At 43.9% G+C, this 24747-nt stretch overlaps 1 protein-coding gene across 1 annotated transcript in view; it reads left to right on the plus strand.

Annotated features, from left to right (window-relative positions):
- The window catches only part of LOC115478378 (inactive N-acetylated-alpha-linked acidic dipeptidase-like protein 2), a 294235-nt gene that overhangs the window by 178661 nt on the left and 90827 nt on the right, over positions 1-24747 (plus strand). The window contains exon 3 of the mRNA XM_030215678.1: positions 16975-17500. Within this exon, the coding sequence (XP_030071538.1) occupies positions 16975-17500 (526 nt within the window). The remainder of the gene's footprint in view (positions 1-16974; positions 17501-24747) is intronic.

Genomic DNA, 24747 nt, shown 5'->3' on the forward strand with positions numbered 1-24747 from the left:
TCTGATGTGCGGGTGGTAATTGGGCAGTAATCAGCATTTTATGCATGTAGACCATTACCGTCCAGTTACCGCGTGAGACCTTACCACTAGGGCCCCTTAGCTTTATCTGCGGGCTATAGGTGGGTGCGGGATATACATGTGTGTGGGTTATATACAGGAAAATACGGTATGAGTGAATGTAGCAAATATATTATGATACATATATGAAAAGGTATTGTAGAAATATGTTGTTTGTTATTTTTGCGTATCTCTGCAAGATTCTAGCCACTTGGAATGTCTACCCTGATTTTTTTTTTACTTGCCTTTTTGTTGAAATTTTCTTTTAGATTTACAAAGTTCACCACAAGCTGTGTTATTTGTTTTGCAAAATAATGAGGTATTTTGCATCTCATTAATGCATGTTATAGTAAACCAAGATATGTCACAGTAAAATGATGCACAAATTTGCCAATTAATGTGCTTTAAGAGGCAAAAGTGTTGTTCCCTTAACAATCATTAGTAACAACCCCCTTAATGGCATCTTCATTGCGCCAAATTGTTAATGTTTTTCTTTGAGGACCTGTATGAAATATTCAGATATTTTCTCCCTAATTCTATAAAGGTCACCAAAATTTTAATTAAATGACAAGTAATTAGCACCAATAATTTATTTATTCAGAACATTTATACCCCGCTTTATACCACTTAAAGCAGCCTCAGAGCAAGCAATTAGAGTGAATTAGAATTTACATGCATAAATTAATTAATTTTCCGTGTGTGTAAAAATAGGGAGGGTAATGGGCAGAATGTGGTGTTTCTAGCATTTATGTGCGTTGTTATAGAATAAGGGTGGTTACGCACCAGGAGTGGCCTAGTGGTTAGAGCACCAGTTTTGACATCCAGAGATGACCGGTTCAACTCCCCACTGCTGCTCTTTGTGATCTTGGGACAAGTCACTTAACCTTCCATTGCCTCAGGCCCTTTTACTAAGATGCGCTGAAAATGGCTTGTGGCAGTGTAGGCGTGGGTTTTGGGCGTGCGCCAATTCATTTATCAGTGCGCTTGTAAAAAAGCCCTTTTTAAATAATTTTGCCGAAAATGGACATGCAGCAAAATCAAAATTGTCATGTGTCCATTTTGGGTCTGAGACCTTACCGCCAGCCGTTGACCTAGCGGTAAAGTCTCATGTGGTAACCGGACGGTAATGACCTACACGCGCCAAATGCCATTTGGCGCGTGTAGCTGATGGCGCACCACAAAATAAAAAATATTTTTCGGGTGTGCATAGTGGACACGTACCAAAAATGAAATTACCACAAGGGCCATGTGATAGCCATGCGGTAACTCCATTTTGGTGCATGTTGGGTACACGTAGACGCTTACGTGGCTTAGTAAAAGGGCCCCTTAGGGCCTTGTTTACTAAGGCACACTAGCATTTTTAGCGTGTGCTAATGCTAGAGATACCCATATATTTCTATGGCTGTTTCTAGCATTAGCGCATGTTAATTTTTAGCACGCACTAAGAACGATACAATGCCTATAGTGTGGTTTAGTAAACAGGGCCCTTAGATTCTGAGTTCTCCTGGTACAGGGAACTACTTAGTGTACCTGAATGTAACTCACCTTAAGCTACTACTGAAAAAGAAATGAGCAACATTTAAAAATAATAATAATTTAGGCATGTACATTTGCACCACATTTTAGTTGGTGCAAATGGCCATGCCTAAAGTGGAGCACAGTTGAAGACTGAAAGAGAATGTTAAAGTGAGAAACTGAGATGCATAAGTCTGAGGGATCATTAGCATGAATGCTAAAATCCCCAAGAATGAGGGAAGGAGATGAAGGTTCAAAAAAGAAGGAACGTCAGGAGTCAAAGTCAGTGAAAAAGGAAGAAAGGGGCTTATCAGAGGGTCGATAAATGACTGCTACTCGGAGAGACTGAGGAGTGAATAGATGGATGGAGTGTACTTCGAAGGAAGAAAAACAGTGAGATTGAGGTGGAAGAAGAAGTTGAAATCTACAAGAGAGTGAGAGTAGTAGCCTGACATCACCTCCACAGCCAACTGGACGAGGAGTATGGCAGAAAAGGTAACCTCCATGACACAGGGCCACAGCTGAAGCAGAGCCTTCAGGGCAAAGCCATGTCTCAGTTACGGTAAGTAGATGGAGAGTACGAGAGATAAAGAGGTCGTGGATCTAGGAACGTTTGTTGAAGACAGAGCGGGCTTTCCTCAGAGCACATGAGAAAGGCCGAGAAGAAGGGGAGAGGAGAGGAACAGAAATGCATATTGAGAAGTGAGAAATAATTAAAGATGGGTTCATTGCCTTTGGAAAGGCAATGTAAAGGTATTGAACTCATTTTGTATTCTGGAAGACATAAAATTGAGTTAGAGATGGTGAGAAAGTGTTAGTTCACATGATTCCGAAGACCCTACATTAATAATATACCCTGATGTTTACAAGTCCAGCATAGGGCAGTTGTAACAAACTGCCAATATTTATTGCTTGCTGTATACTTATAACCTTTCGCTATCTCTCTTGTGTTTCACAGTGAGTGTTCATGTGGTTTGATTAACTTCCTTCATATCGAGAGTGCTTTGATCTGGGGACCACTATTTCCTGCTAATGGAAATTAATTTTTTGCAGCAAAGTCACTGCCACAACTTTGGTATTATTTTCATTATTATAGGCTCCAATTCCCATAATGGCTACTTATGAGTAACTGTCATAATACGATGTAGTTATTGTTAAATCATATTTTGTATTTAACTTATTTTTAATATTTTTCCCTTCTGAAAAATGCTTGCAGTTAAAAATTCATAAAAGGAAGTTGTTTGAGGCCAGGTTTCAAAAGCTGGCAGTGTTTGAATCCCCATGGGATTTTGAGCTAGGTGCAAACGAAAAATGAAAGACTTGCATGAATTTTCTGTCCCCTAAGATCAGTGAACCCACTACTTTTTCCATCATGGGCAAATCTGCCCACACACTAGGGGGGTCCTTTTACAAAGCTGTGGTAAGCAGTACCACGTGCTTACTGCAGCTGAAAACGGGTCGCCGCGAGATGTGCTGACGCATCCCGGAATGATTTTGCAATGCATGCGTGCAAACCGCGCACTAAAAAAATATTTCTTCTAGGGATGGGCATTTAGGGGTCCTTTTAGCAAGGTGTGGTAAAAGGACCCCTACGGTGCCATCTGTGCGTGGGTTTCCCACATGGCAATGCCAACATACTTGACTACCAAGGTCTATCATACCATGAATGAACTCTAACACAATATTACTCTACCTCCAATTCCAAATATGAACTCTTAATTACTTGACTGCTTAATCTACTATGGCAGTCATGATCTTTAATGTAATACCACTTGTATCTCTAACTCCGGAATTGGCGATCGCCATGACGGAACAATGTAAGCCACATTGAGCCTGCAAATAGGTGGGAAAATGTGGGATACAAATGCAACAAATAAATAAACAAAGTCCATTCAATGTGAATGGGCTTTGACAGCATTACCGCACCAGGGATCACTAGTGTGGCTTAATAAAAGAGGTCCTTACATAACTTTGTAAGTCTATGTGCTTTGAAAATGGGCCTCTAGGGTGCTTATTTTAGAAACTCTATTCAGTTTTGAGTGTCTGAAAACTGGCATTTAGGCATCCATATTGCATAGATGTTCAAATACCAATTTTATAAATCCAAAATATGAACCTCTAAAACTGTTGTACATCCATATGGCAAGGGGGTGTGGTCTGGACCTTTTAGGCAGGACTGAAGAGGGGCAAAAAGATGGACACCCAGTTCCCATTGCAGAAGGGGAAGGAACGTCCATGTTCAAAAAGATGAGCGTCCATATTTAGACCTGGTGCTTGGCACGTCCAGGTTACAGAAAGGTGCTCCAATCAAGCAATTCTCCACTGAATGGAGTAAGGGAAGTCATAGTAGATATTTTCCTGTCCCTGGAGAGCTCGCAATCTAAAAAAAAAAATCAGAATTTACAAAAAGCTGCATTGGGACTTGACCCAGTAACCGTTGGATCTCTGTGGTGGTTCTTAGCAGGTTGCTCTCACCATTACACTACTCCTTTACATAGAAGTCTGAGTGGCCATTTTATAATACAGATGTTTCTCTGCTGCCACATAGACAGCCATGTCCCTTACTTTACCCCGTTCATAGTTTGGATGTTTCAGGGGTCCTTTTACAAAGGCGCACTGGAAAATAGCTTGCGGTAGTGTAGGCGCATGTTTTGGGTGTGCGTTGATCCATTTTTTAGCACGCCTGTAAAAAAGGCCTTTTTTTTTTGTTGTTGAAAATGGACATAAAGCAAAATCAAAATTGCCACGTATCCATTTTGGGTCTGCGATCTCACCGCCAGCCATTGACCTAGCGGTAAAGAATCCGAGCGGTAATGACTTACACGCGTCAAATTCCACTTGCCGCACATCCATTATGCACGCCCAAAAATAAAAAAAATGTTTTTCAGATGCGCATATCGGATGCGCGCCAAAAATGAAATTACTGCAAGAGCCACACGGTAGGTGGGCGGTGACTCCATTTTGGCGCATGTTGGACGTGTGTAGACACTTACACGGCTTAGTAAAAGGGCCCCTGACAGTTTGTAAAGTGGAGTATCATACTAGATGTATCCAGAACTTGGACTGTGTTGTATTTTAGAACTTGCTTTATGTCAGCAGATCCTGTTCTAAAATACATGATACATGGATGTCCATATCTTACATACAGGCTTGGATGTCCATATTCTTAGTTGGGTGTCCTTTCTAAACTTCAGCTCCACAACAAATGGTGCTGGATATACAGTAATACCTCGGTTTTCGTTGACTTCGGTTATCGTCGGTTTCGGTTTTCATTGATCTTTTTTGTGAAAAATTTGTCTCGAATTTCGGCGGTTGCCTCGGATTTCATCGGCGTGCCAACGTGACCTCGCTGCTAATTTTGCGAAAACAAAGGTCGACCCACGCATTCTTCTGCTGAGTGTGGCGTTGTTTCTCGTTGTGTGAGCATCGGCCCGCGCGTCTAGCCAAACAATTCCATTGCTTACCAGTGTTTTTGTGCTTTTTTTTGTTGATTGCGAGTGCTAATACTAATTGCCTCGGTTTTTCATTGGTTTTGGATTTTGCCAATTGTTTTCGGATGGATTATCGATGAAAACCGAGGTATTACTGTATATACAGTTCAGTGACCACACCAGCAATATCTGTTTACTCGCAGACTGGTTGAATATCTCTGCTAAATGGATAATCTTTAGGGCTGTCTCCACCTCACTCCTAACCAGTTCCATAATTACACAGATAATATCTGGACCTTTGGCAATTTCAATAGCTCGGTATTGTTTATATCACTTTTCAAAATATATAGACAAGGAAGTTAAGCATTGGCCACTTAGGAACTAATGCATAACCCCTGCTGAAAATCAAGCCCTCAGTCTATTTCAGAAAACTGTACTTATTACAAAATGTCAGCTGATATATTATGTTGGGTACCATACCATAGATTTGGTAAGAACAGCATTTAAGAAAGGCCAGAAAAATATGTATACTAAATGAGAACATAAGAGTTTTAAATTAGCTGCTACAGCTAAAGACAACCATCCTACATAATAATTCTCACCTCCAACATTCTAAAATAGCTGCCTGTGTCCGTGCCTCCTTTGGAGTTGCTGAGCTAGGCTCTGAAGTCAGGTTGACGTCACCGTTCCTGACGTCACCGTTGCCATTATGCAGAGAAGGAGGTGGGGCGAGGGCTCCAGCAGGGAAGCCTCCAGTTGGCTGGCCTGTCTGAGGAGGAGGAGCCTGGCTGCGAGGAATCCTGCGGCCAGAAAGAGAGGATCAGGGTGAGTTCCAGAGCGCCGGCTCTGCCAAGATGTCCGGCGCTCCACTTCGTGGGGCCGAGAGGATCGGGCCGGCTTCCGGAGCGCCAGCTCTGCCAAGATGACTGGCGCTCCACTTAGCGGGTGCGAGATGATCGGGGCGACAACCTGGGTGGCTGGAGGGGGGACATGTGAGAGAGCAGGGTCGTTGGACATGGGTGGCTGGAGTAGGGGCAGGGGGAGAGGAGGGTCGCTGGACATGGATGGCTGGAGGGGGGTCAGGGGAGGGGGTCCTGAGACCAGAGAGGTGGGGGTGGAAGGGGGTCCTCAGACCATAAAGGGCAGAGGAGGAGGGCCCTGAGAGAGAGAGGGGGGCTCTAAGAGAGAGTGGGGGTGGGGGCAAACACTCATTCACTCTCTCACTCTGTCTCTTACACTCTCTCTGACACACACTGTCTATCACACTCTATCTCTCTGTCACACACACACAGTCTCACACACACAGACACTCTGACTCACACACACTCTCTCACTGACACAAACACACACACTGACACAAACACACACACATTCTGTGTGTGTGTGTGTGTCTCTCTCTCTCTCTCTCTCTCTCTCTCTGACACACACACTCCATTTCTCACACACACTCTCTCTCTCTCTCTCTCTCAAACATACACTCCGAGGAAAACCTTGCTAGCGCCCGTTTCATTTCTGACTGAAACGGGCCATTTTTACTAGTGTTCAATAATTTAGAACATTTCATCATTTACTAACCTGGTTTTTTGAGGTCTGCTATCTAGAAAAACAACACCCATCATATGACCCAGAGCAAACTACGTAGAAGATTAATCTTAAATGACAAGGAAGACCTTTCAATATAGAATCAGAAAATAATAATAAACGTTAGTATGGGTGTCACTCGGGTATCCATTGCCTTGAGGAGTTAATATGTATATCAGTATTTCCATCTAATTGATGGATCTGTCTGATGTTTGAAAAGCGTTAAATTGCTGATGCTGATATGATAGAATGTCTGTTGTCAAAGTAAGGATGAAAGCTGAGCCTTATCACTTTCCTTCAGTTTTTAAAATGATTTATGATAAATTGACTTTGAATGTTTGCATTAGAGGTCATAGTTCTACTTAGAAGGTTGATACTGCTTTATTGCTTGCTATTTTGAACATATGGCTTTGTCAAAACGCCAACTTCAAATCAGCCTTGATTCATGAAATGGCTAAAACATGTTCTAATTAGGACTTCTAAGTTTTTTAAATGTCTATATTTTTATGGCTTGATGATGTTATTTTAGGAGTTCTTTTACAAAGCTGCGGTAAAAATTGGCCTTAGTGTGCCCTCATGCAGGTCTTTCTTGCATGCTAAGACCATTTTTATCGTGGTCATAGAAACTCCAGATTTTCTCTTTTTTCCATTAATGGCCATGTGCTAATGTTACAATAGATAATAGAGGGTTACAACTTGCGCAAGTACAGAGGTTATGGGTGGAAAAGCCTCGAGAAGCTCCAAGAATTTTTCAACAATCATACCAGGGGCGTAGCCAGACAACAGATTTTGGGTGGGCCTAGGGAAGAACTGGGAGGGCACCAATTGTTCTCTGCCCTCCCCCAACCACCACCCAAAAAATATCTCAGCTGGTGGGAAAATGCTTCTTTCCACCTTGGCAGTCTGCAGCAGGCATGCGCTGAAAACTGAATATAAGCAGGTGCCAGTATCATGGAGAGTGGCATTTTCGTTACCATCAGGAGGAAGTCTTCAGCTGGCCGAGCTTGGGATCCCACCAGCTACCACTAAACGTGTGCTACTGTTGGGTGGGCCTGAGCCCTAAGTGGGTGGGCCCCGGCCCACCCAGGTCCACCTGTGGCTACGCCACTGAATCATACAGGAGCGGGACTTCTTCATCATCGGCAAAAACCTCCTTAGTTCGTTAAAACAGCCGGTAAATCTTTATAACATAATCTGGCGTAGGCTGTCAGGTCTCTACTGTTTTCTAAAATGTAACAGCACAATAGTCAAGAAAGCAGAACTTAACTTTGGCAGTCAGGTCTCTACTCTTCTTGAGAACTCTTCAACCGACCGCGATCAACGGTGGCCAGCGGATCACAGGCCAGAAGAATCTGAGGAGGAGAGAGATAGTTGAATATTCTTACACAAACTATTACGTAAGTACATAAGTATTGCCATACTGGGAAAGACCAAAGGTCCATTGAGCCCATCATGCTGTTTCAAACAGTGGCCAATCCGGGTCACAAATACCCAGCAAGATCCCAAAAATATACAAAACATTTTATACTGCTTATCCCAGGAATAGTGGATTTTCCCCAAGTCCATTTAATAACGGTCTATGGACTTTTCCTTTAGGAAGCTGTCCAAACCTTTTTAAAACTCAGCTAAGCTAACCGCCTTTACCACATTAATACTGTGCTTGCTAACTTTCCATTCAATTCGATGGAGGCTGCAGAGACAACTCGTCAGGAAAATGGCGGCCCCTTATAAAGCTTACAGTGACGTCACACACTGTTACTTCAACTAGCCAATCACAGGCTTTTAGGACGTTTAAAGAGACTAAACAGAGCACTTACTGACACTTTTTCTAGGTGATAAGGGCTCCTGCATTATCCCTGAGCTAACCAGTTAGCATGTGGTAATGTAGCTGGTTAGCACTGGAACATCCAGGACCCTTTTACAAAACGGCAGTAGGGCTACCGCCCATATAGTATGTGCCAAGTCAACACTACCGCCCGGTTAGGAATCCCACCCGACGGTAATTTCAAAGTTGGTGAGCACTGTTTCCCGTGGTAGAAAATATTTTTCTATTTTCTACCATGGGGGGGGGGGGGGGGTCCCGGCAGTAATAGGCATCGCGGCCACATTGGCGCATGCTGCATGAGAACAGCACGTGTAGTGCGTGAGCCCTTATCGCTAGGTCAATAGGTGGCAGCAACTAGCCGAACACTACTTTTAATTTTAACACACAGTCATCTACTGCTCCCATTAAAAAGAGCCCTTTTTTTCCCAGCCATGGTAAAAAAAATGGCCCAGGGTGCACCAAAAACAGTACCGTAGGCCACTTTTTACTGTAAAATTTATTTATTTATTTATTATTACATTTGTACCCCGTGCTTTCCCACTCAGAGCAGGTTCAATGTGGCTTACATAGTAACAGGGATTACAGAGTATTGATGAAGAAACAAAATATGTTAAGTATATCAGAATAATAAAAGAAATAAGTAGGTAGAGAATGGGCAAGAGTGAAGGGAGTAGAAGGGGTATGAGCAAGGGTAGGTGAGCAATTGGAGGAGGGGTAGAGGAGGCAGAAGGGGGATGGGACATGGGATAAGCATAGAGAAACAGGTGGGAGAAGTGGATTAGGTCATTGTCGTTGTGATGGGTAGATGGGTTCATAGGATTAGTCTTGGTCATTTGGGTAGGCTTGCTTGAACAGATGGGTTTTTAATGAATTCCGGAAGGGGAGATAGTCACTGATTGATTGGATATGTCTGGGGAGGGCATTCCAGAGTTGGCTGCCTAAGAAGGAGAAGTTGGATCCATAATAGGTTTTGTACTTGAGTCCATTGCAATTGGGGTAAATTGAGGTTGGAGGGGGGGGGGCAGACTCAGGAAAAACGTCAGGAAGCATTTTTTCACGAAAAGGATGGTGGATACTTGGAATGCCCTCCCACGGGAGGTGGTGGAAAGGAAAACGGTAACAGAATTCAAAAAATGTGTGGGATAAACACAAAGGAATTCTGTTCAGAAGGAATGGATCCACAGAAGCTTAGCGAAGATTGGGTGGCAACACTGGTAATTGGGAAGCGAAGCTGGGCAGACTTCTACGGTCTGTGCCCTGAAAATGGCAAGGAGAAATCAAGGTCAGGTATACATATAAAGCAGCGCATACAATGAGTTTATCTTGTTGGGCAGACTGGATGGACCGTAGAGGTCTTTATCTGCCATCATCATCTACTATGTTATTCTCTGCCTCTGACATGCCCCCTAAAAAGGTCCAAAACATATTTACTGTGCCAGAGCCGGTGGTGGGAGGCGGGGCTGGTGGTTGGGAGGCGGGGATAGTGCTGGGCAGACTTATACGGTCTGTGCCAGAGCCGGTGGTGGGAGGCGGGGATAGTGCTGGGCAGACTTATACGGTCTGTGCCAGAGCCGGTGGTGGGAGGCGGGACTGGTGGTTGGGAGGCGGGGATGGTGCTGGGCAGACTTATACGGTCTGTGCCAGAGCCGGTGGTGGGAGGCGGGACTGGTGGTTGGGAAGCGGGGATGGTGCTGGGCAGACTTATACGGTCTGTGCCCTGAAAGGACAGGTACAAATCAAAGTAGGGTATACACAAAAAGTAGCACATATGAGTTTATCTTGTTGGGCAGACTGGATGGACCGTGCAGGTCTTTTTCTGCCGTCATCTACTATGTTACTATGTTACTGCACGAACATTGCAAAACTAATGTGAGACACTTTAGCACTTCCCGGATTAGACCATTTGTTTTGCTGCATTAGGCATGCGTTAACTCCTGACGCAGCTTAGTAAAGGGGCCCCTAAGAGTCCTTATAAATGTTTACAGACTAGAAGTTTTCAAGGGTTTCCCTTCCACCGCCTTACCCTATTACATTGTCTCTTTCCCCCAGCCCCTCACAATTCCTCCATCACTACTCTATAAACCTGATAATTTTGTAATCTTAATAGACTTTTGTGCACATAAAATTGTGCACAGGAATGAGAAATTTTGAAGAAACGCTCAGTTATACAGTGATTAATTGTGATTCAATGTATTCAAATGATTCAGTGGAAACAATGTAGACATGGTTAAAGCATCTAACGTTGATGTCCTTTCACAAAGCCGTGGTAGAAACTGGCTTTAGCTCTATACAGGTCTTTCCCGCACAATGAGGCCATTTTTACATGGCCATAAAAAACTCCATTTTCTATTTATTTCATTAATGGCCTTGTGCTAAGATTCAATATTAAACTACCAATATTTTGCTTAAAGTGTCAGTGAGAAGAGATTCAATATGACTATTCATACATGTATTAATTAAACAATTTGAAACATCCACTGCCAGGGAGGACTCAATATAGAAGCCATTAACGGAAGCGGCAGCTATCACTGATTTCTAACAATCATCCAGAAAAAAGGAACAACAGGAAACATCTCCTCACGGGAGAAAAAAAACTGTTATTCCACAAAAAATGGGTGTGTAACTTATACAGTCAATAATCTAATCGACTTCTCAAAGTGCTTGTTTTGATCCATCAACGGTCTACAATAAAGTTCTAAAATATTTTTTTGAATACTTTATCTATGTATCAACCTACAAGGTCACTGCGTTCTGAAGTATCTAGCCAATTATGTGTTTCTGCTTGGCACTTCGTAGAAACACGTCATCGATCTCTTTCTATCGGTGGGGCAAATGTATGGAACAATTTACCCGAATCTTCAGTTTGCGTAGCCACATTTACTTGCGAAACAAGAGCGCCCTCGCTTGGGATTTTTTTTTTACCTGTGCTACAGCTATAGTAAATGTGCCTATCCTGCTTATAATCGAATGAGAAAAACGCCCAAGTTCCGACCTAAATCGGGAGATGGACGTTTATCGCACAAAAACGAATAACACGGTATAATCGAAAGCCGAACTTGGACGTTTTCAACTGTACTCCATCACGGAAGCGTACAAAGTTGATGGGGGCGTGTCGAAGGCTTGGTGAAGGCAGGACTGGGGCATGGTTATCACCCGAACAGAGATGGGCGCCTTTCGCCGATAATGGAAAAAAAGTATGCGTTTGTAGCTAGAATTTAGGGCACTTTTCCTGGACCTTGTTTTTTCACGAATAAGGCCCCAAAAGGTGCCCTAAATGACCAGATTACCCCCAGAGGGAATCGAAGATGACCTCCCCTGACTCCTCCAGTGGTCACTAACCCCCTCCCACCACAAAAAATGATGTTTCACAACTTTTTATTTTCACCCTCAAATGTCATACCCACCTCCCTGGCAGCAGTATGCAGGTCCCTGGAGCAGTTGTTAAAGGGTGCAGTGGACTTCAGGCAGGTGGACCCAGGCCCATCCCCCCCCCCCCATCTGTTACAATTGTGCTGCTTAATGCTTAGTCGTCCAACCCCCCCAAACCCACTGTACCCACATGTAGGTGCCCCCCTTCACCCCTTAGGGCTATAGTAATGGTGTAGACTTGTGGGCAGTGGGTTTTGAGGGGGATTTGGGGGGCTCAACACACAAGGGAAGGGTGCTATGCACCTGGGAGCTCTTTTACCTTTTTTTTTTTTTTTTGTAAAAGTGCCCCCTAGGGTGCCCGGTTGGTGCCTGGCATGTGACGGGGACCAGTGCACTACGAATCCTGGCCCCTCCCACGAACAAATGCCTTGGATTTATTCGTTTTTGAGCTGGGCGCTTTCATTTTCCATTATCGCTGAAAAACAAAAACGACCAGCTCACAAATTGTCGAACAAAACATGGACGTCTATTTTTTTTGAAAATACGGTTCGGTCCGCCCCTTCACGGACCCGTTCTCGGAGATAAACGCCCATGGAGATAGACATTTTCGTTCGATTATGCCCCTCCGAGTGAACTGAGAATTTTCAATTTTTGTAGTGCCGGGGCTTTTCCAAGGGATAATTAGGCTGCACCGTGCGCTGCCCAGTTGCTTCAGGGTTAGCACGGGAGCCCTTAGCGCCACCTCAGTGGGTTTAGGTGTACTTTATAGAATAAGCCTAAATTTCCATGTGGTTTATAGAACATGCCGAGCGCCAGTCCATGCCACTAAATGTAGTCACGGGCAGTTACGCCAAGTAAAACCTGGAGTAAATGCTGATGCCCAAATTAGGTGCAGACTGGGTGTATTCTATGACAACACGCATAGATTTTAGAAACGCCAATGCCCACGCCCATTCAACTATGCAACTTTGAATTTACACGCAGCACATTATAGAATATGCTTAGACAGTTCTGTGTGTAACTTCTAATTAATTCCAATTAGTATCAGTAATTGCTTGTTAGTTGGCAATTAGCATTTCTGTTTGGCTTGTTAACTAATTAGATTATGTGCATTGTTATGGAATACTCTTCTATTTCCGTGCACTATATATAGAATCCGAGGTATGAGCAGAACATTTTTTTTTTATTTAGATGGGATTTTTGAAACTGCCCTTCCGCATGTAATAAACTAAACTAAGCTAAACTCCTGTTTTAATTTGCTGACCAGTGGCGTAGCCACAGGTGGGCCAAGGCCCACCCACTTATGGCTCAGGCCCACCCAACAGTAGCACATATTTAGCGGTAGCTGGTAGGGATCCCAAGCTCTGCCAGCAGAAGACCCCCCCCCCCCCCCCCTGATGGTAATGAAAACGCTACTCTCCACGATACCGGCACCTGCAAATGCTCAGTTTTCAGCGCATGCCTGCTGCAGACTGCCAAGTTGGAAAGAAGCGTTCTCCCGCCAGCTGAGATATTTTTCTGGTCGTAGCGGGGGAGGGGGGGAGAACACTTGGTGCCCACCCACTTCCTGCTTAGGCCCACCCAAAATCTGTTGCCTGGCTACGCCCCTGTTGCTGACCCCCTCCCTTTGGAACAGTTTGCCCTGAACATACTCCTGGAGACCCCTCTTAAGACGTTTAAGTCTGTTTTGATCAGGCTTTCCTTGACTAAGATCTGCTTCCTTTGTCTCAGGTATTGGTAACCATGGTCCTTTCCACAGCACCCAGCAAGACATCCTGCCTTTTACTCTGAATACCATCCATCTTCCTGTTTTTTTATTGATTGCTGTTTATCTTGATTAATACTGTAATTGATGTTATACACACTGTTTATAACCCAGGTCTTCTTGTGTGCTCTCTAGCGTTTATTCCTTTACAAATTTTTTTATCTATTACTGTAAACCACTTAAATCTGTTCACTTTAGCAGTATATCAAATAAAGGTGAAATGTGAAATCCCATAGTGAAAAAAAAGAGCTTGAGTAATTGAAGTTTAGAGGTGGGGGAAATGATACAGAAAAATGTTCAGGGATCATGGAACGAAAGCATTTTGCCTGTAGAGTTTAAGCACAAATGATGCAATGGAACTTAATATTGCTATATAATGGGTTTGCATGCTTTGTAAACCCTACCCGTACGCTTGACTGTGAAATATATTTTCTTCCTCAATTCACTGTATCCACTATTATCCCTGCTGAATAAATGTTCATTCAATGATATCATGCAAATCTTGGAAAGTAAGGGATATGAGATACTGGGCATTTCATGAAGTAGGTATGAACACCGGAAACATCTGCTCACATTTTAGGCAAAAGGAAAAATTTTCTAGATTTTCTTCTGAGATAGGGACAATAACAGTCTTTGAAAGATCGGGGTTGAAATTCAAAGTCATCTATCCAAGCACTGAAACCTTCTGCTCAGTGTGCTGCTGCGGCCAGGAAAGCGAATAGAATGTTGGGTATTATTAGGAAAGGTATGGAGAACAGGTGTGAGGATGTTATAATGCCGTTGTATCGCTCCATGGTGAGACTGCACCTTGAGTATTGTGTTCAATTCTGGTCGCCACATCTCAAGAAAGATACAGTAAAACTGGAAAAGGTGCAGTGAAGGGCGACTAAAATGATAGCGGGGATGGGACGACTTCCCTATGAAGAAAGACTAAGGAGGCTAGGTCTTTTCAGTTTGGAGAAGAGACGGCTGAGAGGGGACATGATAGAGATATAAAATAATGAGTGGAGTGGAACAGGTGGATGTGAAGCGTCTGTTCACGCTTTCCAAAAATACTAGGACTAGGTGGCATGCGATGAAACTACAGTGTAATAAATTTAAAACAAATAGAAGAAGCTTTTTCTTCACCCAATGCATAATTAAACTCTGGAATTCGTTGCCGGAGATCATAGTGAAGACGGTTGGCTTGGCAGAGTTTAAAAAGGGGTTGGATGGTTTCCTAAAGGACAAGTCCATAGACCGCTACTATATGGACTTGGGAAAAATCCACAATTTCGGGAATAACATGTATAAAATGTTTGTATGTTTGGGTAGCTTGCCAGGTGCCCTTGACCTGGATTGGCCGCTGTCGGGGACAGGATGCTGGGCTCGATGGACCTTTGGTCTTTTCCCAGTATGGCATTACTTATGTACTTATGTACAAGCAGGAGAGTCTACTGCCTGGTTAAATCGCATATGCAGAGCTATCCAGTTATATCCAGTGGTACTTAACCAAGTAAGCCAAAACCAGCTCTGTGGTGGGTGGTTTAGGGGCAGAGTTGGGGTGTGGTTGACAAATTGGACCACGTAAAACACAGTCCTATCTTTGTCCACTTGAACTTATCCTGTTAGAACCAAAATGGTGCTGAAAACCTCAGTGTCAAAAAAATCCACACTTGACGCTATTCTATAAACCTCACCTAAAGTTAGGTGCAGTTTATAGAATACACATAGCACCCATTGCTGCAACTAAAATTTAGGTGTGACCATTTATACCAATGAAAACCTAACTTAGATGTGGATCGGGATAGTGCATGTAAATTTTAGGAATGCCCATGACCTGCCATGGCCTTCCCATGGCCACAACCCCTTTTGAGATCCATGCAGTAGAATTTACGTGCACCACTTTATAGAATACGCTTAGCAAGTTGTGTTCGTAATTTCTAATTAGTGCCAATTAGTGCTGATAATTGCTTGTTTGTGACCAATTATTGGCACCAATTGTCTTGTTAATTAATTTGTGTGCGCAGTTTGGCCAGGCAGCAAAAATTGTGTATGTAACTTTAGTTGCCATATATAAAATCTGGGGTTAAAAGCTAAATATTGGCCCTTAATCGTATGAGTGCTGGCTGTCTGCACATACTTGATATTCAGCGCCAATGCCCAGACATGACCCAGCATTGAATATTTGGGCATAATATTGGCATTAGTTGCTCACTGCCACCTGCTGAATATTTACTGCATTGTTTTTATACATGCATTAACTTAATGGGATAACACTATAAACCTCTCTGTCTCATCAGCTCGTAACCTGGGGGTCATCTCTCTCTCTTTCTCTACACATATCCAGCAGACCATCAAAACCAGTTGTTTCTTTCTTTATAATATCACCAAAATGTGTCCCTTCCTTTCTGAGCACACTACCAAAACCCTTACCCACACTATAATCACTTCCCACTTAGACTATTGCAACTTGCTTCTCACAGGTCTCCCATTAAAGCTATCTCTCTCCCCTTCAATCTGTTCAAAACCCCTCTGCATGACTTATATTCTGCCAGTGTTGCTATGCTCATATTAGTCCTCTCCTCAAGTCACTTCAGTAGCTTCCTATCCATTTCCACATACTGTTCAAACTCCTTTTATTGACTTACAAGTGCATTCACTCTGCAACTCCTCGGTACCTCTCCACTATTATCTTTCCTGTACTCCTCCCCAGGAACTCTGTTCATCGGGTAAATCTATCTTATCTGTACCCTTCTCCTCCACTGCCAACTCCAGATTCCACTCCTTTTATCTTGCTGCACCATATGCCTGGAATAGACTTCCTGAGTCAGTAAGTCAAGCTCTAGTTGCTTCAAATGAAGGCTAAAAGCCCACCCTTTTGATGCTGCTTTTAACTCCTAACACTTATTCACTTGTTCAGAACCCTTATTTTATCATCCTCTCTTTAATATTCCCTTATCTCTTGTTTGTCCTGTTTGTCTGTCCTAATTAGATTGTAAGCTCTGTCGAGCAGGGATTGTCTCTTCCAGTGGCGTAGGAAGGGGGGGGTGGGGCGGTCCGCCCCGGGTGCATGCCGCTGGGGGGTGTCGGTGCCTCGCTGGTTCCTTGCTCTCTCTGCTCCGGAACAGGTTACTTCCTGTTCCGGGGCAGAGAGAGCAGGGAACCAGCGAGGCGCCAACACCCCCCAGCGGCGTGCACTCGGCGGATTGGCTCTCCCGCCCGCCCCTCACCGCCTTCCAGGTATGTTCTCGGGGGGGGGTTGCGCTCCGGAGGGGGGAGGGTGCGCAGCGGCAACCCGCCCCGGGTGTCAGCTGCCCTTGCGACGCCGCTGGTCTCTTCATGTTCAAGTGTACAGCGCTGCATACGTCTAGTAGCTTTATAGAAATGATAAGTAGTAGTAGAACTAATGGGAGCATCCATCCATCTAATTTGTTGATTCTCTTTAACAGGTACAAAAACAGCACTTCAAAAAATGCATTCAGACCACAGAATGACAACACACACAGAGTATCTAGACAACAGTGATCTCCAGTCAACAGCACTGGAGTTAGAGTGGGACATGGAAACTGAACTGGAAGATCTTGGATTTGATCATTTCCAACCAGATAATTCATTTCATCAACACTTTGGAAATTCAGAAAATACAGACTTCAGCCTCAGATCATTCGAAGCATCAGTTTCTCCCAAAGGAAGATTCCAGCGTCTTCAAGATGACCCAGACTACTTTTTGCACTGTTCAAGGCCTACACCAAAGAAGAATAACTTAAGCTTTTGTCAGATATGTAAAATAGTTTGGTCTGCTATATTTTTATTTATTATTGGACTTTTGATAGGCTATTTTGCACGGACAGATTACCATACTTACCTCCCGGTTAATGAAACAACTTCAGGACCTCCTGTTGTTCCACACGACACTCATAGTGACCGAGACATTCTACAAGGTATTAAAGAAGAGGAAATAAAAAAGACGTTCAGGTATGTATCTTAAAACATCTTAACAGGGGTTTATTATTCCATCTCCACCTGGCAACACTGCTGCTATAAGTTGTTAGTTTTCTCTCCCTGAAAGAGATCCAAGCCACACCCACGAAGTTCAAACTGTCAGTGGGGAGGGTGAGGGGAGGAAATGGCAGTGCTTGATGAAAAAGAGAGCTCAGTTTGATAGGAGATATACTATAGGATGTCATTCTGAGGCCAGGCTAAGTCTAAAGCAGGAGAAGGTATTCTCTGCAGCCTATCTGTGAGATGGAAAATGCTCTCTGAAGCTGCTGCTATAAGTTGTTAGTTTTCTCTCCCTGAAAGAGATCCAAGCCACACCCACGAAGTTCAAACTGTCAGTGGGGAGGGTGAGGGGAGGAAATGGCAGTGCTTGATGAAAAAGAGAGCTCAGTTTGATAGGAGATATACTATAGGATGTCATTCTGAGGCCAGGCTAAGTCTAAAGCAGGAGAAGGTATTCTCTGCAGCCTATCTGTGAGATGGAAAATGCTCTCTGAAGCTGCTGCTATAAGTTGTTAGTTTTCTCTCCCTGAAAGAGATCCAAGCCACACCCACGAAGTTCAAACTGTCAGTGGGGAGGGTGAGGGGAGGAAATGGCAGTGCTTGATGAAAAAGAGAGCTCAGTTTGATAGGAGATATACTATAGGATGTCATTCTGAGGCCAGGCTAAGTCTAAAGCAGGAGAAGGTATTCTCTGCAGCCTATCTGTGAGATGGAAAATGCTCTCTGAAGCTGCTGCTATAAGTTGTTAGTTTTCTCTCCCTGAAAGAGATCCAAGCCACACCCACGAAGTTCAAACTGTCAGTGGGGAGGGTGAGGGGAGGAAATGGCAGTGCTTGATGAAAAAGAGAGCTCAGTTTGATAGGAGATATACTAGTTGGCGTAAACGGGTGTGCCTAAATTTTAGTCATGGGACAGTTACCATGCGTATTCTTTAAACTGCACCTAAGGTTAGACGAGGCTAAGCACAGTTTTTTCAGTACTGATTTTTTTGGGGGGCCACATATAGAATCTGACCCTCACTGGCTAATGCGGGAGCGCTTACTGCCTGTTAAACAGGAGGCGGTAAATGATCCCACATTAACTCTATGTAGGCACTGTGTGTTAATGACATTAGCGCATGACCTGCAGTAAAATATAGTCCTCCAAAAGTGCAGTGTTAAATCTGGGCTTAGAGTGTGGGAACGTCCCAAGTTAGCACATTTAGATTGCGTCTTAAAATCTCTGATAGCTCAACGGCGGCTCTTGTTGCTTCTTATTTGGCTCCCTATTCAGTCTAAAGTTTTGTTTAATTTTCAAAACGTTTGATGGCCCCGCCCCAGAGTATTTTTTTTAACTTGATTTGTTTTCCTTTTGTTCGTAGAATGTTGAAAGCAAGGGGTCTGTTCCATCTTTTATTGCCTTCTTTTATTGGCATTAGATACAACCAGATTTTGGAGTTGTCTTTCTGTTTTCAGGCACCACATTTTTGGCTTTCCCTTCCTGTGGATTTACGGGGGTCTTCCAGTTATTTCTCCTTTAGGAAGCAGTTAAAGCAGTGGCATAGCCACAGGTGGGCTTGGGTGGGCCAGGGCCCACCCATTTATGGCTCAGGCCCACCCAACAGTAGCACATGTTTAGTGGTAACTGGTGGGAATCCCAAGTTCTGCCAGCTGAAGATTTTCCCCTGATGGTAACGAAAACGCTACTCTCCACAACACCGGCACCTGCGCATGCTCAGTTTTCAGTGCATTCCTGCTGCCAAGATGGAAAGAAGCGTTTTCCCACCAGCTGAGATTTTTTTTTTTTTTGGGGGGGGGGGGGGGAAGAACACTTGGTGCCCACCCAATTCTTGCCTAGGCCCACCCAAAATCTGTTGTCTGGCTACGCCCCTGAGTTAAAGACTTACTTGTTTATAAGGTCTACTACTACTACTACTATTTAACATTTCTAGAGTGCTACAAAGTGTACGCAGCGCTGTACAAACACAGAAGAAAGACAGTCCCTGCTCAAAGAGCTTACAATCTAATAGACAAAAAGTAAAGCATTTAAATTTAAAATATTTAAGCAGTCAAGCACAAGAGAACAGTCACAGAAGGACAGAAGATGTTGAAGGGTGGTCAGTGTGATTAGGTGTAACTCTGGTTGGAGTAGTGGGAGAAGGTGATAGAAGAATAGAAATGGGTGAGGTAAAGTAATGAGTGGGTTGATAGGGAGGTTATATAAGACATGTCACTCTAGGGGTGGGTGGGTAGAGGGGTAGGGTGGGTAGGATTAAGTCTAAAGCAGGAGAAGGTATTCTCTGCAGCCTATCTGTGAGATGGAAAATGCTCTCTGAAGCTGCTGCTATACAGGGTTGCCAGGTGGAAAATTTTTTTCCAGCCCACTGGAGCCCAAAAACAGCCCAAAAACCGCCCAAACACAAACCCCGCCCCTGACACCCCCACCCCCGCGTCATCACCCCCGCCCCCGCCGTCAACAACCCCGCCCCCGCCGTCACCGGCCCCGCCTCCCACGTCACCGGTCCCGCCTCCCCGTCATCGGCCCCGCCTCTCACGTCATCGGCCCCGCCTCCCCGTCATCGGCCCCGCCTCCCCGTCATCGGCCCCGCCTCCCACGTCATCGGCCCCGCCTCCCACGTCACTAACCCCGCCCAAAACGTCATTAACCCACCCAAAAACGTCACTAACCCCGCCCCCCCGCGGCCGAAAAAAACCGCCCGAAGCACAAAAACCAGCCCAAAAAACCGCAACCCGCCGCGGGCAAAAATTTCCCGCGGCGGGTCGCGGAAAACCGCCCAATTGGGCGGTAAAACCGCCCACCTGGCAACACTGCTGCTATAAGTTGTTAGTTTTCTCTCCCTGAAAGAGATCCAAGCCACACCCACGAAGTTCAAACTGTCAGTGGGGAGGGTGAGGGGAGGAAATGGCAGTGCTTGATGAAAAAGAGAGCTCAGTTTGATAGGAGATATACTATAGGATGTCATTCTGAGGCCAGGCTAAGTCTAAAGCAGGAGAAGGTATTCTCTGCAGCCTATCTGTGAGATGGAAAATGCTCTCTGAAGCTGCTGCTATAAGTTGTTAGTTTTCTCTCCCTGAAAGAGATCCAAGCCACACCCACGAAGTTCAAACTGTCAGTGGGGAGGGTGAGGGGAGGAAATGGCAGTGCTTGATGAAAAGAGAGCTCAGTTTGATAGGAGATATACTATAGGATGTCATTCTGAGGCCAGGCTAAGTCTAAAGCAGGAGAAGGTATTCTCTGCAGCCTATCTGTGAGATGGAAAATGCTCTCTGAAGCTGCTGCTATAAGTTGTTAGTTTTCTCTCCCTGAAAGAGATCCAAGCCACACCCACGAAGTTCAAACTGTCAGTGGGGAGGGTGAGGGGAGGAAATGGCAGTGCTTGATGAAAAAGAGAGCTCAGTTTGATAGGAGATATACTATAGGATGTCATTCTGAGGCCAGGCTAAGTCTAAAGCAGGAGAAGGTATTCTCTGCAGCCTATCTGTGAGATGGAAAATGCTCTCTGAAGCTGCTGCTATAAGTTGTTAGTTTTCTCTCCCTGAAAGAGATCCAAGCCACACCCACGAAGTTCAAACTGTCAGTGGGGAGGGTGAGGGGAGGAAATGGCAGTGCTTGATGAAAAAGAGAGCTCAGTTTGATAGGAGATATACTAGTTGGCGTAAACGGGTGTGCCTAAATTTTAGTCATGGGACAGTTACCATGCGTATTCTTTAAACTGCACCTAAGGTTAGACGAGGCTAAGCACAGTTTTTTCAGTACTGATTTTTTTGGGGGGCCACATATAGAATCTGACCCTCACTGGCTAATGCGGGAGCGCTTACTGCCTGTTAAACAGGAGGCGGTAAATGATCCCACATTAACTCTATGTAGGCACTGTGTGTTAATGACATTAGCGCATGACCTGCAGTAAAATATAGTCCTCCAAAAGTGCAGTGTTAAATCTGGGCTTAGAGTGTGGGAACGTCCCAAGTTAGCACATTTAGATTGCGTCTTAAAATCTCTGATAGCTCAACGGCGGCTCTTGTTGCTTCTTATTGGCTCCCTATTCAGTCTAAAGTTTTGTTAATTTTCAAAACGTTTGATGGCCCCGCCCCAGAGTATTTTTTTTAACTTGATTTGTTTTCCTTTTGTTCGTAGAATGTTGAAAGCAAGGGGTCTGTTCCATCTTTTATTGCCTTCTTTTATTGGCATTAGATACAACCAGATTTTGGAGTTGTCTTTCTGTTTTCAGGCACCACATTTTTGGCTTTCCCTTCCTGTGGATTTACGGGGGTCTTCCAGTTATTTCTCCTTTAGGAAGCAGTTAAAGCAGTGGCATAGCCACAGGTGGGCTTGGGTGGGCCAGGGCCCACCCATTTATGGCTCAGGCCCACCCAACAGTAGCACATGTTTAGTGGTAACTGGTGGGAATCCCAAGTTCTGCCAGCTGAAGATTTTCCCCTGATGGTAACGAAAACGCTACTCTCCACAACACCGGCACCTGCGCATGCTCAGTTTTCAGTGCATTCCTGCTGCCAAGATGGAAAGAAGCGTTTTCCCACCAGCTGAGATTTTTTTTTTTTTTGGGGGGGGGGGGGGAAGAACACTTGGTGCCCACCCAATTCTTGCCTAGGCCCACCCAAAATCTGTTGTCTGGCTACGCCCCTGAGTTAAAGACTTACTTGTTTATAAGGTCTATGCCATTATTCCTGTTTTTTTGGTTATAATATCTTTTCTTAAACCGCCTTGAACGTCTGTTTAGAGGGAGTTAGCAGTATACGAGAAATATATCACGTCACATCACACATCGCATTTTGACAGTTATGCAGAAAACAAGCTTCGTATAATGTTTTATTGTCATGTATTATATGACAGAAGATTACATGACAATAAAACCAAGCGTTATACAAATAAACCTAACAAATTAGAATCATCGAATTGTAAAAATGCAGCTTGAAATAGATGGGTCTTAAGCTTCTTACAAAAATTTAAAACCTTTTTCTCCAGGGAAAGTGAATTGCATAATAAAACACCTGCAATAGATAGGGCATGAGCTTGTGTAATGGTCTTGCATACCACATCTACTGAAGGAAGGTTTAATTGGGTAGAGCATAATGAGTGTATTGGCTCGTAATCCTGAATTAAAGTAGACAATTCTGTCTTTGTTTCCCCAAGAAGCAATTTATGAATTACACAAAGAGTTTTAAATTGTGAATGCCACTTCACTGGTAATCAGTGAAGTTCTTTCAAAGTCATAGATACGTCTGTTTTTTAAGGCCAAAAATCAAACAGGCAGCTGCGTTTTGCAGTATTTTCAAAGGATGCAGTAAAGTGTTAGGAAGCCAAAAGGTAAATACTGTTAATATAGTCAAAGAATGCACTGCCATATGAAAGTCCTCTATTACTACTACTACTACTACTACTTATCATTTCTAAAGCGCTACTAGACGTACGCAGCGCTGTACACTTGAACATGAAGAGACAGTCCCTGCTCGACAGAGCTTACAATCTAATTAGGACAGACAAACAGGACAAACAAGAGATAAGGGAATATTAAAGTGAGGATGATAAACTAAGGGTTCTGAACAAGTGAATAAGGGTTAGGAGTTAAAAGCAGCAACAAAAGAGATGGAGCTTGACGTACTGGCTCAGGAAGTCTATTCCAGGCATATGGGTGCAGCAAGATAAAATGAACGGAGTCTGGAGTTAGCGGTGGAGGAGAAGGGTGCAGATAGAGATTTACCCAGTAAACGGAGTTCCCAGGGAGGAATGTAGGGAGAGATGCGAGTGGAGAGGTACTGAGGAGCTGCAGAGTGAATGCATTTATAGGTCAATAGGAGGAGTTTGAACTGTATGTGGAAATGGATAGAGGCTGGCAAAAAATATTTTGAAAGATATTTTTTGAGGGTGGGAGGGGGGACTAATGACCACTGGGGGAGTAAGGGGAGATCATCCCCGATTCTCTCTGGTGGTCATCTGGTCATTTTGGGCAACTTTTTGTACCTTGGTTGTAAGAAAAACACGACCAGGTAAAGTCATCCAAGTGCTCGTCAGGGACGCCTTTTTTTTCCATTATGGGTTAAGGGCGTCCATGTGTTAGGGACGCCCAAGTCCCGCCTTTGCTACGCCTCTGATACACCCCCTTGAATTTTTGGCCATCCCTGCAACAGAAAGCAGTTGGGGATGTCCAAAATCGGCTTTCGATTATACCGATTTGGACGACCCTGTGAGAAGGACGCCCATCTTCCGATTTGTGTCGAAAATGGGCGTCCTTCTCTTTGGAAAATGAGTCTGAAAGTTATTCAAAAAGTTGTTAAATCGCAAAAGGATTGTGAAAAATTGCAAGAGGACCTTACGAAACTGGGAGATTGGACATCCAAATGGCCACTGATGTTTTGTGTGAGCAAGAGCAAAGGTAATGCGTGTGGGAAAGAGGAATCCAAGCCATAGCTGTGTGATGCAAGGTTCCACATTAGGCGTCACTGCCGAGGAAAAGGATCTAGGTGTCATTGGTGATAATAACATTGAAGCCCTCTGCACAATGTGCAGCAGCGGCTAAGAAACCAAATAAAATGTTAGGAATTGTTAGGAAAGGAATGGAAAACAAAACTGACAATGTTATAATGCCTTTGTATCACTCTATAGTGCAACCGCACTTCAAATACTGTGTGCAACATGATGCACATTGTGGAAAATAATTCCAACTTCAGATATTCAGGTTAGGAGTCTGTATCCAAGTGAAGATCTAGCAGTCATTGTAAATAATATATTGAAATTTTCAGCAAAGTATGCTACAGCTGCCAAAAAATTTTTTGAATATTAGAAAAGGAATGGAGAACAAAAGCCAGAAAATCTATGGTTTCTTTTCTATCCAGAGCATTTGTTGGTTCAGAGTTTTCAAAGGGAATTTCTAAAGGAATTCTCCCTATGAAAATCAGCTTTCTGGTCTCTGAAGGCCTGCATACTGCCAACAGGTTTTTAGAATGGAGCTCTTATGCAATGTAACACTAACAGTCTGATTTACAATGCCTTTCCCTGTGAATGGGAAAATGCTTTAGGAGGAAATTCGCCTTGGGCTCTTCAAATAGAAGCAGTTAGAAGAATGTGCAAAAAAATAGATCTTAAAGCCTTTTATGTGCATACAACTGTGGTTTCTGCATGTAAATGATTTGCTTTAAAATTGCCAGGACTATATGTGGGTGAAAGTATGTTGCAGAATGTGGAAGTAACCTGTTCCGGGGCAG

The sequence above is a fragment of the Microcaecilia unicolor genome, chromosome 10, assembly GCF_901765095.1.
Source record: "Microcaecilia unicolor chromosome 10, aMicUni1.1, whole genome shotgun sequence".
In the NCBI taxonomy this organism is placed as follows: domain Eukaryota; kingdom Metazoa; phylum Chordata; class Amphibia; order Gymnophiona; family Siphonopidae; genus Microcaecilia; species Microcaecilia unicolor.